At 37.6% G+C, this 20,663-nt stretch overlaps 1 protein-coding gene across 1 annotated transcript in view; it reads right to left on the reverse strand.

Annotated features, from left to right (window-relative positions):
• parvaa (parvin, alpha a) overlaps window positions 1-19,942 on the reverse strand; it is a 24,241-nt gene extending 4,299 nt beyond the window's left edge. The window contains exons 1-11 of the mRNA XM_059335764.1: window positions 19,548-19,942; window positions 12,850-12,939; window positions 11,274-11,344; window positions 10,547-10,649; window positions 10,182-10,322; window positions 6,078-6,193; window positions 5,861-5,919; window positions 3,008-3,027; window positions 2,861-2,922; window positions 1,770-1,838; window positions 1,407-1,508 (exon numbers count right to left, since the gene is read on the reverse strand). Of these exons, the coding sequence (XP_059191747.1) occupies window positions 1,407-1,508; window positions 1,770-1,838; window positions 2,861-2,922; window positions 3,008-3,027; window positions 5,861-5,919; window positions 6,078-6,193; window positions 10,182-10,322; window positions 10,547-10,649; window positions 11,274-11,344; window positions 12,850-12,939; window positions 19,548-19,683 (969 nt within the window). The 5' untranslated portion in view covers window positions 19,684-19,942. The remainder of the gene's footprint in view (window positions 1-1,406; window positions 1,509-1,769; window positions 1,839-2,860; window positions 2,923-3,007; window positions 3,028-5,860; window positions 5,920-6,077; window positions 6,194-10,181; window positions 10,323-10,546; window positions 10,650-11,273; window positions 11,345-12,849; window positions 12,940-19,547) is intronic.
• Window positions 19,943-20,663: the final 721 nt, after the last annotated feature.

Genomic DNA, 20,663 nt, shown 5'->3' on the forward strand with positions numbered 1-20,663 from the left:
AAGGGGTATATGTTCACCTTAAAATTCACCATGGCAGTGTTTTTCCAGCAAAAAACAAAAACAATTGTCAAAGCATTGACAGCTAGATAGGCATTGCCAGTTGATTAAACCCATTTCAGACCATCAGCCTAGCCTAATTCTGATACTTGTTTTGGCTCTGTACTCAAGAACACTGGATTAGAAATTAAGCAATGACAATTAGATTAAAGTGCAAACTTCCAGCTCTACAGTAGCAGTATGTGATTCTGGAGAAAGGGAGTTGATTATTGAATCTCATTCCCTGGTCGTCAATTACTCTGTATTACTTTGGAATTTGACAACCTTGGAACAAGACTCTGCAATCAACTATCTATCAGATGCTCTTCTCTTGTCTGGCCTTGAAGAAGGTTTTGGGGGTTTTGTCATGTGGGGGGAAACAATGGCCCAATTTGTGTAGAAGCGGTAGCATCTTCTCTTTCAAGATGTTACAGAACATCTTGAAATTTATGCAACATCAATAAAGTAACATTCTCTCACACAGCCCCAGAACTCTTTGGATGCAATCAGATTAAAAAAAGATTTGATTTCCAGGATTGGAAATTGCCACCCGCAGACCAGAGTACTAAAGTCTTCGTTTTTGTTCCATGGGCCTGTGCAAAGGCTTAACAGGCTTTCAGCAGTAACTTCCTGCATGAATACCAACAAATAACAGCCTTGCTCCTGCCCTTTTCTGAAATACTTTTGTGAAAAGGTATTTAGAAACTAGTGACCATGTGAATGGACTGCTTTTGTAGATTACGTAATAAAGTGAGAAGTGTCTTTGGACATACTGATAACCCTTTTTCCCACAAGTAGAAAACAAGCTCAGGCTTTCAAGCCAACAGCCAAGACATTGTTTGATACTTAAAAGCCCCTACACTCAAACAAGTTTTTTTTTTATACTTAAGCCCCCCAATAATGTCTGACCTTGTCTATACTAACTAGGATCTGTGCAAAATGTATCACTAGAGAGGTGTTTTCACATTAGGGTAGGGGGAGATGTCTGTGAACTTGAAAACAAAAAGGTTTTTTTAGACTTACTGAAACCTCCAATTCTGACATTATTTGTTGATTTTTACGCACAACAGACTCATTATCTGAATCTGAAGGCTCACACATGTATGTCTGAAGCTCTCTGATGTTTCCTCTTTCAGAGACAATACAAAAATATGCAAAACTACAACTGCAGATCGCAAGCACTGCTCTTTCACCGGTCAACCTAGCACTAGCCGCGGTGAGAAGTAGATCTGCATTCAGCCTTTTTTCAGTCTTTTGTCCATCAAACAAAATACATGTCAGGAGGGGGGCTTAAAATATAAAAGTTTTAGTGGCGCATTCCTGTAATAGTCCAGCTCACTGATGGATATAGAAAAATAATCACATTTTACCTTTTGGTCAAAATTCTCTGGTGTGAGGAAGAAGTTGTAGAGCGGCACAAAGTATCCCTCCAACAGCCCCATCAGCAATACCAGATAAACGCCATCTGCAAACTGAGACACAAATACAGACAGGTAAACAGACTGAATAGAGGTCACTTATTGTTTAAACAAGTGGAACTGATTGGAAAGACATCCCATTATCTCAGGTATGTTTTCTAGAAGACTAAAATCTTAATTATAGATTAAAAATATTTTAAGATAGACATGTTTTCCAAAATAAATTTTTCACTTTGGCATCTGTATCTAGTCTATATTGTGTAGGACCTTTGAAATTGCTTCCTGTGTGTGTGTGTGTATGTATGTGTGACGTACCTGTGTGTCCAATTCAGACACCTCAAGGTTGAGCTTATTGAGGTGTTTGTTCACGAATGTGATCAGTGTCTGAGAAAACACAAAGGAAAAATCTGTCACAGAAGCTGGAAACATTTCAAACAAGACAGAGAATGGAAATTCAATGATCTGCATACACAAATATGTGCATTCAGACACATTAAAAATAAATTCTACACAAAACATCTCGCATCTCAGCCTTTAGCAGGACAAAAACGTAGTAAATCCTGAATGAACTAAAGTATATGGAGGTTTAACAACACAAATCTATATCAAAACATCCGTTTCAAATTCGTGCTGTACAATCCCAGTCTCATTTGTCCAGGTGTTTGCTCACAACTTCCTAAACACATGGAATCTCGCCCAAATCTTACCTTTGAAAACACTGGCCTTGTTGACTTGCCCTCTAAATCTTAAAATTTTGGCGAAGTACCAAACGTACAAGTGTGAATTAACAAGACATGGATGATAACTGAAGAACGTGTGAGAGAATTTGTGATGGATGTTGTGATAAAGTTTTGCTGTTGTTAAACTTCATCTCCATCTACTTCATTAAGGATTTACTACATTGTCTGCCATTGTTTTCTTCTCCAAATTGATGAATGCACCAATTAAATTACAATGCACCAGGTGCAGGCGCATTTCAAGGGAATGAGAGATGGCATTGATTGGTTAGTAAGTAGTCGTAATATTATTACGCACTGTCATTGTCATTGGTTTCTGAAATGCATGAGGACCATTGTTTCGTGGTGAAATGGATTACCTTTTAGTGTATATGTAGTTTTGTTTAGTTTTGCGACCCTGCCAGCCTGCTATCCCTTTAAAACAATGGAGTACTGATCTATACCTACACCACAGCAATCTTTTTTACGTCCATATATTCTTATCAAGGATCCACCTCATTTATCAGGATCACAGAAGTGAGCTAGATAGATGTGCACTGTGAAAAGTGGACCATTGACTGGAGTAAAAAGCACTGTTTTTGATGCATTAAGAAGTTATTTCTCCATCAGACCTTGACAGTGCCATACATTGCTGATGAATTTGACATTTCCATCTCAAAGCCTCAGTACCTTTTTGACAACATTCAGTTTATCTGGAGCATGGTCAAACAGGGTGTCGAAAGCGTCACGCTCTGTGAAGAAAAAATATAAAATATAAATAAATAATAATAAAATCAATGTTAATATTACTGAAAAAAATATTTATGGAGGACATACCGTGTCTGCCAGAGAAAGCCCTAAAAGAAATAGGAAAAGAGAGAAAGAAAGAGGCAGTATATCTGCTTATTAACAATTTTACACTTGAATATTCATAGAAAACAAGGGAAAATCAAAGACACGTGCTTCCAGTTTAATCACAGAGGAATGTAGAGAATGAAGGGATTATGTCACAGAAATTTCAATACAATAATGCAGCTAGGGCATCATAATTTGATTAACAATAAACACAGGTACACCTCGGGTATTCAAATAACCTGGGTATCATCAGTGGGACATTCACAATGGCACATTCTATAGCACAATGTAATAATCTCAGCAGCAGGACAATAGTGTTTGGTATTGATACAATGAATGAAGATGTGCCTGTCTGTACATGTGCAGGTTTTCTATGGGAATGGTGGCTCTCTGTTGTCTGTTATTACAATGTTAGCACTTTGGAGGATGTTGTTGTTGGAAAGGGTCAGGTGGTATTGGAGGGTGGGGAATGCTGCAGTGTGAGTGTCCCTGAGGAAGAGATATCGCAATGGACAGGCCAGCAAGAAATCTCACACACACACACACACACACACACACACACACACACACACACACACACACACACACACACACACACACACACACGCGCACACGCACACGCACACACACACACACACGCACACACACTTTCATGCTGTAATCTGTGATGGCAAAGGCAGGCAGGTCTGGGCAATGGTCCTGGTGGTGTGGTAATAACCGTATTTCCACTGTGACCATGTGAGTGAGTGAGTGTGTGTGTGTGAGTGCATGCGTGTGTGTGTGTGTTATTAACAGTGTATCCATCTACCGTGACAAAATGGTTGTGCTTGTGAGTGTTGGCCTGCTGTTATCTCCCTCGTTGCTGTCGTCAGGCTGCAGGACAGCCTCACAGGGAGACAATAAGTGTGAGTCAGTGTGTGTGTGTGTGTGTGTGTGTGTGTGTGTGTTTTAAATTGTCTAATTCTTCAGCTAAGGGTGCCATCACATATCTTGTTGAAATACAATGGTTGTCTAATCACCATTGCACAATGTTTCTTCTGAAAGTCTATATAAAGCTTGCTGCATAGTTCTGTTTGCAGAAAAGAAGATGTTCAAGGTCTCACTACACATGAATTCTATTGATGCGCTGTTTCTAAGGCTTGGTATTATTTATTACATAAATACTTCTGCGGTGCTGATTGAAACTTCAAATATGTAGACCGAGCAGTTGGGAAGAGGTTTAATATCTCATTTAGCTCATGTCCTTTATATTGTTGTCCCGGTCATTTCTCTTTTCCATTTTTATTTTGGACTCCCCTTGTCTCTTGTTTCAGGTGTCTTCACTTCCTACCCCTGCACTTCTTTTTTCTTTGTTTTAAATATTGTTACCGCACCTTCTTTGTTTTGAATTCACTCCCTGTTTTGTCCTGTTCCTGTTCGTAATTATTGTACAGTGTCCTTGAGTGTTTAGAAAGGTGCTTATAAATGAAATGTATTATTATTATTATTATTATGAGTTTATCCCACCTATGTGATTACCTGCCCCACCCCTTATTGTTGTCACCTGTTTCCAGTTACCATGCCTTTCTTATGTATATTAGACCATTACAGTTTACTTCACGCTTTTTGATTTTTCAGACTGTTCTAGCTTGGCACTTTGTTACCTCTGCCTGACTTTTGTACTGCACCTGTGTCATATTATAATGCTACGAGTAAAGACTGAACTCTTATTCAGAACTGTGCATTTGGCCCAGTCAGCGTTATAGGTAGGGTTAAAGGAAACAGTAGTGCCCACAGATGTGGAAGATCTGGATACTGTTCAGTGTGACACTGACTAGTGTTACAAAATGATACCACGTCTTTGATGTGTCATTTGTTACAAAAGTTCATAAAGATTGTTTAGATCCAAAGGCTCTTTCAAAAGCAGTCAGAAAATGCAGATTTATTTTTAAAACACTGACAAATCAATTTTCCCAAATCCACAAATTGTATTCACTTTTAGTTTTGACCTCTTTGATGCTTTGGTTGGAAACTCTGCTTTAGTCTGCAGGACTCCTTTGTAGGCTGCATAGTTTTAAATGGAGGGGATCCGTGAAATTGAACAACGCTATGTTTTAAGATGTTTTTATTCATTCATTCATTATGAAATATGTGCTTATCCGCACTCGGGTTGCGGGTGGCTGATAATGATTTTGGTTATCATCAAGAAAACAATGGAAAATGGCTAGATATCAGCTCTTAAATTGAATTCTTATGAGCTATTTTTGCTGTTATCATTATATTTGTCCAAACAAATGTACCTTTAGTTGTACCAAGCATTAAAATGAATACGAAATTGAAGAAAACAATGTATAAACGTTCAAACTCAAATCAAACTCTGGATGCCCTCTTGTTTTGACCATCACAGTCCTTCCTTTACGTTAGAAGAGTACTCAGAGTATATCTGCATTGTTTATTTCATTTTCAGAGAGAAAAACATCATCAAGCCGTTTGTTCATCAACATGAAACCTTTAAATTAGCTTTCTTTATTATTGTTAGGCTGATTTCTCATCTTTTGTTTTTGATTTAATGGAGGTACTAAGTGGCATAATTTCACCTTGTTGATGAAGAAACTATTATACTTTTATTATATACACAATCACAACTGGGTTTGTAGCACAGTATGCTCTTCTTAGAAAACTAAATATTCAGAAGATCTTTAAGGGATCTGTAAATCCAATATGACTTTTTAATGTAGAAATGATTTCTGTAGAGAATTATGAACAGCAGTGTTCTAGTTTGCAGCAGCACTAATGTCTCTCTACAGATACAGTGTGCTATGAGGTGTAAAAATTAAAAATGAGTCAGCTACTTACTCTGTGTTGCCAGTGATCTCCTCTTGAATTTGTCTGGACTGGAGGATGCCCTCTCTTTTCTGAAAGACATCAAATGCGGACAGTATGTAAATGTATGTGGTTGTTTTTTTTTTACTGAATATGAAAAACATACTAGCTGGTGGGAAAAGCGGAAGCTGTGGAGATAAACTGGACATTCATACTGTCTGGAATGGTTGAAACACATGGTTACACCCACCTGGACGACCACTATCTGAATAGAAACGTGGTCTGGCAATCTGATTGGTGCTCTGAAGTGTTGCGACACCGCCACCAACAGGTGCAGGATAGCAACTATGCTCTTAGCATGAACGGCTAATGTGAGGGAAAAGAAGAACAGAATTACAGAAGTTCTGGTTATGGAATAGTACAATCAATATTACTAACTAGGGATGGGAATAATTAATTGATGATCATTTAATGGTCGTAAAGAATTTGGTCGATCACGTGGAATTTTTAATCGATCTGTGTGTTGTTTTATTTTAATTTTATCTATGACTGCGTATCAGTACTCACTGATCTGAAACACAGCCGAGCGGTCAGTTCTGCGGCCGTACGCCAATAAGATGAGAATTAAGTTGGATAAAGCTAAAGTTTGCAAACTGAAAGTTGCAATAACAATTATAAAACACACAGAAATACAAGTATTAATTTAAGCAAAACTAGCTTACTGTATCAAACCTTGCTAGCATGAATTACTAGGTTTAATTTAATCCAAAACTTATTTTAACACAAAACACATTTAAATATGCAAGATTACTGTGAAAACTAACCTCATGCCTCTTCAGGGGCTGAAACATAAAACATTGAACTCCTTGACATTATCTTTACAGCTATGCACTTTATCTGTAAATAATAAATTACATTCTCACAATCATTTCATGGAAAGGGGTAAAAAATATTTTATTCCATCTTTATGGGCAACCGTGTATGTCAAGCATTTTACTGAAATGATTAGTTAGTTAACCAAAAGTTGAATCCTAAATGAATAATAACACTAATTAAAACATTTTTTACAAATTCCAAGCATGCCTTCAGTAAATGGGTAGACATGTTAACCACTTATAATATTTTTCTACCATTTTATGATTACATTTTTTTCCATGAAGAGCTTGTGAATACCTCCCTGTCAGCAATGTGCCACCAAACATCAGGCCACATATTTTCTATTATTCTCCTTCCTCTCAGGAATTTAGAATTAAAAGTTGTATGTGCCAAGGTCACATGCCTTCAAAGATAAACACAAACACAATGCAAAAAGTTGCCTCGAAGTGATATTTTTTTAATGAAAAGTCGCAAAATAAAATTTCCTTTTGTTCAGGAAAAAAAGATAACAATTTGAATTGTGGTGTGTGTCTTCAGCCTAAAGTCAACCATAAAGAGCCTGTTCAGTCAGACATACTGAGTGACATGTCTTTAGTCAACCGAACAAATAGGATTTACCTTTGGATACACAATCAGGATCAATTAAGTGTCTAAAGCAAACCCGTGATTGTACCCTACGGCAGCGGCAAATCACAGAGTAAGCTAAAAGCCTTCATAAAACCTATTAGATCCTCACCGCAAAACAGGATTCAAATAAAGTATATCAGGGAAATGTGTTTTTCTAAAGGCTTCTGAATGGGGAATGAAAGAAGAGACAAACAAAAGTGAATTGATTAAAAGAGAGCTCCTCAAATAAAAGGCCTGCAAAATCAATTACAGTGCATGTTATTCACTGTGCTCTTTAGCATTTTTGAAGACATCTCACATGAATAGCTTTTCAAGGACGAACTTCTACCAGAGCTGCATTTAAGAATGTCATATTTGGTCTGAAATAAATTCATCCTTTCTATAGAGCACTACTCTCACAAAATCAATCTTAACGCTTTTCTGTATGGCATCTTTTTCTCCCTTCCTTACTCATATAGTTTTCTGATTTAGCCACGTGGCCCACATCCCTTTTCACCTCTCTCTCTCCTATATACATGTTACAGCTAATGACATAAGTAAAAGGCAGTGTGCTGGGAGCCTGATAGTAATCATTACCCCCTGTGTTAGATAAAAGAGTGGCATCAAAGGAGAGGTGGAGAGCTCTATTGACATGCATGGCTACATTCGCTGTTGTTCTCAATCTCGAAGCTCACAGCTCAATAAGAAGGACATTAATACAGGTACATTCACACATAAATCCTTCATGTGGAAGTCTTAAAATAACCTTGCATGTAGGTATAATCTCCATGCAGGAGGGGGGACAATGACAGCCCTGCTAAGAGCTTGATCCTTTATCCTTCAATGAGATATTAAATATAGATGTCTCTAAAACCTTGCATTAGGAATGTTATTCTGTTATTCTAACAACAGAGCCAACTTTGCAGCAGGAAAGTCCAGGTGGAGATTCAACATTATTATGCATTAGAGCTGTGAATCAGCAGAGGCCCCACAATAAGATTTTATCCCGATACTTGAGTCACGATACAATATTGCGATTTTAAGCATTTTGTGATATGGTGAGTATTATGATACATATATGTTGTGATTTAACTGCGGTTTAACTGCATTTTATGTACACAAAATTAAATTAAATCAAGAATTGTTTTGTCAAAAAAGAGAAAATTCTCAGTCTATTCATCTCACTTCAGTCTTTTTATTTCTCCACAATGAGAGTCAAACCCACAGACTGACCAACAAAGTATTCAGTCAGACTGAACTGAACTGATATCAAAAATGTATGAACGACAACAACTGCAGCATTTTGTCAAACTTTCCTCAACTTTAAGTATCACTGTTTTTTTAAACAATACATTAAAAAAAAAAACTTAACTTTGCAGCGTTATTTCCTTAGATCTTCTAGTTTCATATGATAGCAGTATCTCCAGTATATTCCTAAAAGAGAGCCCGCTACGGCCTCCGGGGGGAAAAAAAACACAGAATATACTGACTGCCCGCCGGAACGCTAAATATCGATACATGGCTGCCATGAATCGATATAATATTGCCTCGCAAAATATCACGATACTATACTGTATCAATTTTTCCCCTACCTCTATTATGCAGGATTTTACTATGTTGTCTGGCTCATAATCCTTTTTTTTTAACATCCCCAAATTCTCAAAAGACCTTAGCTATTGACCATTAGCATGGCATCATAGAAGGTAAAGGTACAACATCAGTGTCACTAGGCAATGCAGCAATTGTTAATGTCATTATTTACACTTGATAGACAAAGGTTGGGGTGCTGTCGAACTGTGAGCACGGAACTCCTTTGCATTCCATTTTGAAGAAGCTGCAGGGAGCTGAATATGTATTATATATAAATACATGATATTTTAAAATTATATATATATATTTTTTTTTTTTTACTTTACAGCAAATAGACAGCACACAGTGACTGGTGACAGTGACACTGTGGCAGAAAACAGTATTAGTATTGTTTTAAAGATGCAAATCTTTAAAGTTGCGTCATCAGAATTTGACCACCTGGGAATGAGACTCAACAATCAACCTTTTTTCTCCAGAATCACATACTGCACCTTTAACTAAACAGGATTATATAAACATATACAGCTGTCAAAAGCCTCAAACACATCAGGATCATAAATCATAAGAAAGTAGATATTACAGCAGTGCATCTGTATACAAAGTAGGGATGGGCGTTTGGAAGAAACCTGCCAACTCATGCATCTATAATGTTAACGATTAATTAATTGATTAATCACTGCATACATGGGCAAAATAAAAGATCTATATACAGTACTATGTAAAAGCCTGTTTTGATAATGGATGCTTTTATTTTGAAAGGACAAAGAGAGACTTCCTGTCGATCATAAGACTAACTCAAGTTTGGTGATACTGTAAAGATAACGTCAAGGAGTTCAATGTTTTATGTTTTAGCCCCCAAAGAGGCATGAGGTTAGTTTTCACAGTAATCTTCATATTTAAATGTGTTTTGTGCTTAACTAAGTTTTGAATAAAATTAAACCTAGTAATTCATGCTAGCAAGGTTTGATAGAGTAAGCTTGTTTTGCTCCAATTAATACTCTTGTATTTCTGTGTGTTTTATAATCGTTATTGCAACTTTCAGTTTGCAAACTTTAGCTTTATCCAACTTAATTCTCAGCTCATTGGCTTATTGACGTACGGCCGCAGAACTGAACATTCAGTGTGTACTGATACGCAGTCATAGATAAAATTAAAAAATACACAGATCGATTAAAAATTCCACATGATCGACTAAATTCTTTACCACCATTAATCGATCATTGATTAATTATTCCCATCCCCAATACAAAGTAACAAGCTAAAAATCCCAAAATATCCTTACAGTCAACGTTCCAGCGGATGTTCCTGGTGGAGAGTTTCAGTGAGTCATTGATGCGCTCTAAAACCGTCTGCAGCTTCTGTTTCTGGGCGATCTCGGACTGGGTCACTTCTGCCACGTTCAGTTTCTCACCTTCCAGCTTTTCTGAAGCACAATGCACAGAAAGAGACACACACATGAGCATAGATATGCTTAATACTTACAAACATCTACAGTTTTAAATGGAACCTTAAGTTCAACATAAGCTAATGTCAATGCATCATTTTATGATTATAACTCGCCTCTTTGTACGACTAAAATGATACAATAGCAGCACAAAATGCCAAGTTTTTTTTTTCTCAGTGCGACTGTATGGTACAACTCCTCACCAAATAGCTTCTGCAGCACCTGTCCATCATACAGATCTTCAGCCAGATCCTTCACAATGATCCTCTCCCCCACCAGAACATCATTTATCCAGTCGATCAGCACCTACATGGGCAGAAATAAAGTAAATAACCCATACATTTACACTTTTCACAGTATTTGTAGCTTTTTTGTGTAGTTGTGTCTAGACCCTGACATGCATAGCATTTGATATATTATAATATATAATGCAGCAAAATGTTGCTGATTTAATTCTTGTTTTTTAATAGTCAGCAATTGACTGAAACTTAACAGTAATTATGTTTATTTAGCTATTTATTTTATTACTATTTATTCTTTATTTTCTCAGTTGTCATTTATAGAATTGGCTGACAATGTAATACATTATTTGTATAATGTATAACAATGTTAAAGTATTACTTAATAAAGTTTTATGTTTCAGAAAGTAGTTCTGTTGGTACCTTTGCAAAGTAAAAAATCAGTGCACAATCCACATGAAAAAGGTCTATTTTCATTCCAGCAAAAAAAAAGAAAAAAAAAGGCTATACGTATCTGCTGCCATATCTGTTATCGATGGATTTCCCCTCTCAAATCAGTATCAGCATCAGTCTCAAACGTCCCATATCAGTTGGACTCTAGTCGTGTGTTTTTAAGTTATCGAAACAATACAACTCTAAACTACATGTGTATATTGTAGAAAAGTTAAAGACTGGATGATTTGAAGCTTACCTTCATGAGTTCTTGCAGTTTACGGTCGTTCTTGGAGTTGGGGTCGACCATGGTGCGCACTTCGTTCTCCTCTAATGGAGGAAGAGAAACAGGATAAATGTTAAAAGCTGAGAGGTAACATTTTATCAGCTTAAACTTAATAAACTGGGCTCAACACCAGCTTTTGCCAAAAGTGGCAACGAGGCATTGCCATTTTGAATTACCTTATATTTTGAGTAGTTAAGATACTATGTCATATAAAAAAATAAAAATTTGATTACAGTATGTATGTTCTTAACCATGTGTATGTTGTGCATGACTTGCAGAGTAATTTCGTTTTTTTCTCTTGTAAGGCTTAGGCACACACAACTAAGTCAAATGACAATTAAATGACAACAAAAAAACTAAATGGCTTTTCCAAGATAGTTATAGTATAGTATATAGTATATAATAGTTATAGTTGGTTCTATGAGCAAGTTTTCTCTTTCAGCTTTCCTTCCTTTCACTGATATTTCAAGTGCAATATGATTCACATTTTTTTTCTCAAATTTTTACTAAAAGATATATTCAAATGATCATGATGTGATTCTTTGTGAGGATCTCTATCAAATAAAAATATTTTTCACAAGTCTGTAGAATATGATTTGCAGGCCATCTCTGCAAAACCATAATACTGAATTCAAATTTGGATATTGCAGCCCTAGTCTAAAGAAGAAATACATACGATTAAATAAAGGTTTCAAAATGTTTAACAAAATGACATATAACATATGTCATAACATATATAACAAAATAATTGTGAGAAGTGCTTTACATGACATTTATATGGAAATAAACAATTATTTTCTTTGTAAAGATATGTTGTAGTAATAGCGTGCTGACCAGAGAGTGTGGTGTAATCTGAGCTTCTCTGTTCTTTGTAGTGGTAGCTATGTGTGCAGGTTAGTGTTTAAAGTGCCCAGTGTGTTAAAAAGGGATGCAGATGAAAATGAGAGCCATGTGGAGGCAATCACAGCTTAAACTCTGAGCCATTGATGCTCTCAATATTGTGTACAGCAACTTTAGGAAAAGGTATCTGATAGAGGTGGCCCGTCAGTATTTTCACCGCTTTTTGTTTATTTTGGGAGGCCATAGCGTGCTCAAATTTAGGAATATACTGGAGATACTGGTATCATATGAAACTAGAAGATCTAAAGGAATCTATAGGCACAGGATATTGTGTCAGGAAGTTGTCAAAATAACACTGCAAAGTTAGGCTTTTTTATGATTCATTCAAAAAAATTCAGAGCAGTGAAGCTTAAAGTTGAGGAAAGTTTGAGAAAATGCTGCAGTTGTTGTCGTCAACATACATGTTTATCAGTTCAGTTCAGTTTGACTGAATACTGAATACTTGAGATGAATAGACTGAGAATTTTCTCTAATTTGACAAAACAATTCTTGACTGAATTTAAACAGTTAAATTGCACTATATTGTATCGCAATACTCACCATATCGCAAAATGCTTAAAATCGCAATAATATTGTATCTTGACTCAAGTATCAGGATAAAATCGTATCGTGGGGTCTCTAGTATTTGAATGTGCGTGTAGCTGTTTACCTAGCATTGTGTCCTCCGGGTCCAGCTCGTAGTGGGAAGGGCTGAGAGGAAGGTTGATAGCATTTATTCCCTCTTCCTGAAGCTCAGACACTGCAAGAAAGACATATAAACATTTTTATCATGAGGTTAATGTAGATCAACCAAACAATGTAGACGTGTAGGCATGTTATGAGAACACTTGTTGCCAACGGTGTACTGGCTCCCAGTTGCAGCCCACATCAAAATTAAAACCCTGTCTCTTGCCTCCAAAACAGCAACTGGCACAGCTCCTGCCTACCTGAGCTCCTTCATTCAGGTCCACAAACCCCACCGCTCACTACGCTCTTCCAGTGAAAGGTGCCGCTTCAGGATCCTACATCTCCAACGAGACTTCTCCTTTGTAGTTCCCTCAATCTCCATCCGATCTGCTGAGTCCCTCTCAAACTTTAAAAAGAGACTGAAGACCCAGCTCTTTACTGAATACCTTCACACTACCTGATAGCATCTACGCCCTAATGTACAATCCTACAATGTCATTTAGCAGATGAAGTAGTAGACGATGAAGTCAAGAAACAACACAAGAGTAAGTGTCATGGGTTAAGTTTGAGTCCATTAGGACGTAAGTGCTTTTAGGTCGGGTGAGCGATTAGTGCGATACTTTTTCATCTGTGTAGATCAAGTGTGAAGGTTTTCAGTAAAGAGCTGGGTCTTCAATCTCTTCTTAAAGATTGAGAGACGGAGTTTTGAAGTTAGTTCCACCACCGGGGCACTACAGACGAGAAGAGTCTCGTTTGAGATGTAGCGGAGGAGCCAGACAGGCTCAGACTTAACTCATGGCACTTACTCATGTGTTGTCTTTTGACTTCATCTTTGCTTGTGTTGTAAGAACTCACAAATGTATGTTGCTTCAGATACAAGCATCTGCTAAATGACAGTGTAGAATTGTAGACAAACTTTGCACGAATACAAGTCAGTATGGTCATGGTCAGACATCTTAGGTTGACTTAAACATAAGAAGAACTAAATTTTGAGTGATTTTAACAGTTTACTTTCCAAGCAAGGGCTAAATGTTTAGCCAAATGAAGCCAGAACAAGGCGGTTAGACGTCTTTCTTTGAGCCACTTAAAACACCACATGAGAAGTGGATCAGCTGAGACCAAAGCAGAACACCACCCCGAATAATAATCACTCGTAGTGTTCAGCAGCAGTTTGGATGGTATACTAAATGCTCTCTTGATTCCACAAACAGCCATTAGCAGACCCTCCGTCGAGTCTATTGACGTCAGACAAACACAGACTGCTGTTGCTTCCTGCTTCTCAGCGGGCTTTATAGAAGCTCAGCATGCCATTCTTCTCAGTGTGTCAGATACCTGAGGAGGCTTGATCACTGTTGATCTCTGTGTGTATGTGTCAGACTGTGTATTTATGTGTGTGTGTGTATGCTGAGAGCATGGAGTGAACATCCTGTGCATTTCTCTGTGTTCACTGGAACATCCTCTCAATCAACACCATCCACAAGTGCTTGCATGTGCAGTACGTCTGCATGAACACACTTAGATTCAGTCTATCACATCGCACTGGGGTGCATGAGAATATTCCTCCAGAGTGGCACATGCCTCGTTCTTTTCTTCTGCGTTGAGGGGGTTTGAAATAAAAAACAGAAGTAAGGCCAATACTGAAAAGAGTTAATTTATTCAAAAAGCCAACTAAAGCCTTCAGATCAAGTACGCACACATGCTGTGACTATTTCCCTCCAATAAGGTATCCAAAAACTCAGTTTTCAGAATGTTAGAATTTGATATGAAAAGGCTTATTTCGGCTGGCAAAAACCAAGGGGCAGATTTAAAATGTGACTATGGATATGGCTAAAAAAATGATCACAATATATTTTTTTATATCGTCTGATCTTGATTATTATCACAATTTTTTATATTGTTTTTAAAATGCCGGTTTTAAAGCACCTGTACTGATAAATAAAGAAACTAGAGATTAGTTCAATATTTTTATTAACATACTAAGTAAAAAACAAAGCAAATTAAATAAATGAACATAGAAAAATATAAAAACACAGTGAACTGCTTTACAGTCCTGAGTGTTTTTGTAGTTATGACAGACCCAAAATAAACAAATCATGAGATCTGTTGTTTTTTTAGAAAGCCCAAGCTGCTCATGTTTTGCTAACTTGTTTATTACACTAAGTTCCATTCATATGTCCCACGTTCTTGAACGCACCCAAGCCGTTCCCACGCTATTGAACCATACCTGTGTGTGAATTGCCGTGCTGTGAATGTTAGTTTTCTCTTGATACAGCGGCGAATAGATTGTAGTTTCCTTTGCTCTTTCCCAACATTCACCTGTACCTCCCTGGTTTATTGCTACAAGTCACAGCTGACAACTATTTCGCTGTCCTCAGCTCCGCGTTTAGCTCCATGTTTGGTATTTCTGCTTACTTCTGCAGCAACTTACAACTTACAAATTACTAAGGAACAACACATTCTTAGATGGTATGTCGACTGATGCAGATAATGCAGCTCATAAACAAGCATGAGTTCTGCCCAGAAACTTTTATCTGCATGCAGTTGCCAACAATTAGCACAAGAAGGTGATTAGCATGCAAGTCTGCCATACTATGGTAAGTGCAAATTAAAGTCCAGAGTGGGAAAGCCCACCTACTCCAGTAACAACAGCAACAACAGCAACAACAACAACAACAACAACAACAACAACAACAACAACAACAACAGAGAGAGCTGTGTATAAGACTAACTTTCTGACAGAAGCTTTCTTGAATGACAAGTTGGATTCCCCAAGGATCTATTTCATAGGGTGACTTCTTTTTAATATGTTTCTCCTCTGTGATGTCATCAGGAGACACTGCTTCTCTTATCACAGTTATGCAGATGACACACAGCTTTATGTGGCTGATTAGTTACAGCTCATCCCGGATAAAGTGGAAATTTTAGTTTTAAAGCTCAGGGAGACAAACAAAAATGTAATTGTCTTGGACTCCCCCGAAGCTAACAAGCATGATGTCTTGGTGTGGTCCTGACTCAGATCTGAATTTTAATGCTCAGGTGGAGAATGTCACCAAATGCTGTTTTTAATCACCTTAAAGCTAAGGTGCATCCATGTATCTCTCTGAGAGACTCAGAGAAACTGATGCATGCTTTCAAATCAAGCAGGCTGGACGACTGTATCCTATCTGGTCCACACAAAAAAAGTAAAAAGTTAGTTACAGCTGCTTCAGAACCTTCTAAAAATCCTTACACCTGTTGGCATATGTCTTACATGCTTACAGTCTATGAACCAGTAAGGCATCAGAGTCATGCAGACTGCTCTGGCAACTTGGAGCATAACAGCTAAAAGCTGCTTTGCCAAAGGTTTTTGTCCTATACTTCAGAATAGCTGAGATCAGCTGTTGAAACTTTGGAATTTTAACTTAAAACCTACCTCGTGAACAAGGCTGTAAAGGTTAAATACATTATCTATATAATTTTACTGACTTATTTAATTGTATTATTGTTCTCAAACTGCATTCCATTTTTTCTGTTATATAAAATATTGTATCTAGCTTTAGGTCTAGTCTTTTATTGACATCATTGTTACTCTTGTTACCTATTCTTTATCTTACTTACTATTTCTACTCTTCTTATAGCTCTTAATTTAAAAAAAAAGTGATAATATTTACAGTTTTGTCGTCTTTAATTGTTAAATTGCTTTTGTATTTATCTGTGGTTTTAGTGTCTACACAATTTCTTTGTTATTACTAACTTGTTGATCATCTATTAGTGTCTCTTTGAAGTGCATGAGATGTATGAAAGATGCCATATAAATATTGTTTAATTGACCAGTTGATCATAGACGAGGACACCGTGTCAGCATTGCTTCACTGTTGCAGGCTATGTTAATAGAAACCCATACAACATACGAACCTACATTCTTTGGGATCTCATCAATATTTGTTTTTTATTATTCTATTTACATTATATTTTGATTTCACAGCACAAGAGATGCTTTTCAGTTTCATAGCTGGTGTGACCTATTGCCATATGGGATCCCCGTCAATTATAGAGGGGTTCAAAAACTTGTATAGCTACTGTCAGTCAGTGGCTGGCAATTCACAGACTAATATGGTAAGGTAGAGCTGTGATACAATTAACACCATACCAATAGGCACTATATGATATTATTGTAATTATCACTTGTGCTATTTTAGAACAAGCAAGTATGAAGAAAACAAGTAGAATTACAATATGAAGGTGAGAAGACCATGGTTTTATTTCGAGTGAATTTAATTGCCAGCTGTGTTTCCATACTGGTGTGTCAAGCTCGTCTACTATGATTTTTTTTATTTTATCAATTCAAGTGTTAAAAAAAAACACTTGCTCACTTCTATTAACATGTTGAGAGCAGATTAGATTTTTTTTTGTTAGCATTATAAGCAGACTGAATACAAATCGCCGGCATCCTCAGTGTACATCACTCCTCCCCCTCTGGGCCAGTGTCATAAAATGAGAGTATGCGCTTGGCTAAATAAGGTTAACAATAAAAAGGCACATCAATTCAGGCATCATCCAGAAACATGGCTCATGTTTGATGCCTACATGTAAGGACAGAATGCATGCTGATGTTGTGTCCTACCTGGAGGGCAGAGTGCTCCACAGCCCATGTCTGTCTGTCTTCGTCCCCCAGTTTCAAGCATCGTCCCCTGGCTAGCAGGACAAGCTCTCTCCCCTGCAGTTCATCCTTCACAGGCTGAGCTCACGACTCTCTAATATTACATCTGATCCTAATATTAATTCTAAATTTGCACAGAGGAACAGAATCACTTATTACCTCTCCTGATTTACGTGCTGTATTTTCTGCTTGCACTACATCCACGGTGCACAGTTTGTGTCCGTCTGTATGCATCGCACAGCCTTCTGACCTTCTCCTCTCTTCCCATACCATCTCGTCCACATCCTATATGTCTTCTTCACCTCCTTTACCCCCTTTTCTTTTTTTTCCCCTTTCCATCCTGCTCAAGCCGGCGGCCCCTCTCTCCCCCAGCACACGCAGCGACTGCCATAAACGTCACAAGAACTACAATTTAATCAATGATCTCTACAAGAGCGACCAGCCCACGTTTTCCATCAAATCATGAAACACACTGCAGACATCTTACACACTGCACATGTGTGTGTGAAGTGAACACGAGCCAGCATGACCATAATGTGATTGCATGCATGTCCTGCAGACAAAGGCAACATAAAATGGGGCTCAGCTGTGCAACAGTATCCTGAATGACACAAAGTAATCATCCGATTGAAGGAGACCTTTCTTATTTGATGATAAATCCTGTCCTTTAACAATGAATGCCATGCTCTCTAAAGTGTACTGGATTTCCAAATGAGCTGGCTATAAACTGAACTGTGAATATAAAATAAGGCTTTGGTACTATACGCCTTGGTAATTTAAGTCCAGCATAGCACGGTTTATAACAAATATAAATGACAGTGGAGTGTCCCTGAGCAAGACGCTGAATCTCCATTCAGATTTGTGTCTGACCGTGACCTTTGACCTTGCTCATGAAATCAACCTTGCAACCTTTAATTGAACCTCATTACAGTATATTAAGTATTTAAACTTAGCCCTACCATGACAAATTAAAACACTGTTTACATAATGCACCAATAATATTAATAATCTAATAATATATTTGGAATATATAAAACAATCTGAGTGGGTCCATTCTGCATCAGGAGTGCTTTTACTTTTGATACTTTAAGTACATTTTGATGCTGATACTTTTGTGCTTTACATAAAAATATGATCAATTCAAAATGATTAGACTTTTTTTTTTCCCTGAGCAAGACGTTGAATCTCTATTATCCTATCTCCAGGAATCAACCTTGCAACCTTTCCCCATAAGGAACAACAGCACTGTACTGCTGCTGTTATCCCCACAGTGTGCTGAGGGGTACCACAAAGTGGAAGTGAAGATGTAATAGTTAAACCACAAGAGGGTAGCTGCAGATAAACGTTACATACTGATTTCAGCTGTGCAACAGTATCCTGAATGACACAAAGTAATCATCTAATTGAAAGAGACCTTTCTTATTCTATAACAATGACTGCAATGCTTTTTAATGCTGGGCTTACACCAAACGATTTTCACAGTCCCAGACTAAAAACTAAAAGTCTTTAGTAAATCTAGGAATTTTACGGGAGTCAATCTCTATTCAGATATGTTGCTCTGGGTCTGACCGTGACCTTTGACCTCGCTCCAGGAATCAACCTTGCAACCTTTCCCCATAAGGAACAACAGCACTGTACTACTGCTGAGTGTGGGTGGGTGTTGGAGCAGCCTCAGTCTGTGACGGGCCTGCTGTGTTTACTCCTGCCTCATTCCTCTCTTACAGTAGTAGCGGATTCAATACCTTACATGGAGACAGACAGCCCGCGGCCACGAAAACACACACAACTAACCACACGTTGTATTTATTGCTGTTTCTTTCTTTTAAAGTAGAAATACATGTTTATGTTAGTGTTAGCCTTGCCCGTACGATGAAATTAGGTTGTGTAAGGTAATTTTTTTCCACACAGTAAGACAGACTACTGTTGTTGCTCTTACTCATTATTTCATCTTTACTTTTAAAAACATGCTGACGATAATGGGTACAACGAGCTTAGTGACGGTTAAGTCACTTTTTGGCTCATTTTCTTGCTAGATTTTTTACCTTCTTTCGCCTTTTTCCTTCTTGCCAAAGTTCCACCAAGTTTTCCCAGGAAAGAGTCATCTTTCTTTCTGGAGGACGGTGATTTTGGCGTCGGAGACTTCGGGGAGGACGGAGACTTCTGAGGCGAAGAAGCCATCGTCGTCGTAGCGATAGTTTACTCCGGGGTAGGTAACGCAAAAACCACCCGACTTCTTCTCGATGATATGAAAGTTGGTTGGAAAGTAAAAAAAAAAAAAAAATCACCGTCCACTCCCTAAAGCGGAAACGGAATTCCAGACATTTTCCCGAAGTTGGCTGCAGTGGGAGGCCCCTCCTCTGTTGGGGAGGGCTGGCGGAGTTCAGAGCAGCGAGGCAGGAGGCTGCGGACCGACCGAGCGACCGCGGGCAGGGAGCCCCACTGGTAGGCTTCAAGAGGCACAGCTTCCGGCTGAGGGGAACCGGGGGAGCGGAGGGGTACCACAAAGAGGAAGTGAAATAGTTAAACCTCTGAAGTCCAGGAGATTTTGGTTCAAATCCCAGTTTTGTTCACTTTCTACAGGAACTGGAGCAATACTTCACTTCTATTAAAGTACTTAAGAGCAAGAAGGCTCTGAAAACTGACTTTGTTTTGGACCAATACTTTATTGATTGAGGAATCATGCGTCATGTTCTTTATTTCTTTATTTATTCTTTGTTTTGTCTGTTTCTTACCCTGTGTTTATTTTGGAATTGCTGTTTCTTTGATTTTGTTTGTGTTATTCTTTCTTAACCCCCTGGCAAAAACTGTGTAAATTGTTATTGTGAATTTAAAAAATAAAATGAAATTTAATAAAAAAAAATAAAAAAGAGATTTTGGTTCAAATTTGTCAACTTCTTATGCATTCGTTTCTGTCTCTGTTTAGCATCTTTCAACAAAGTATAAAGCTGCCAGGAACGACAGACACAGGTGTCTATGGATATGTACCTTTTTTTAAATGTATTTATTTTACCATTTTTATACACAAAAACAGCAGAAAAAATAATAAATAATAAAACTACACAACAGTCTATTTGCATGTAAATTAAAAATAGTAATAGTTTTCATTGTAGCGTCAAAGTGTAGGCTACTAAAAGTATCGAAAGTAAAAAATACTTGTT

Source organism: Centropristis striata, chromosome 6 (assembly GCF_030273125.1).
Source record: "Centropristis striata isolate RG_2023a ecotype Rhode Island chromosome 6, C.striata_1.0, whole genome shotgun sequence".
NCBI classification, from domain to species: Eukaryota; Metazoa; Chordata; class Actinopteri; order Perciformes; family Serranidae; genus Centropristis; species Centropristis striata.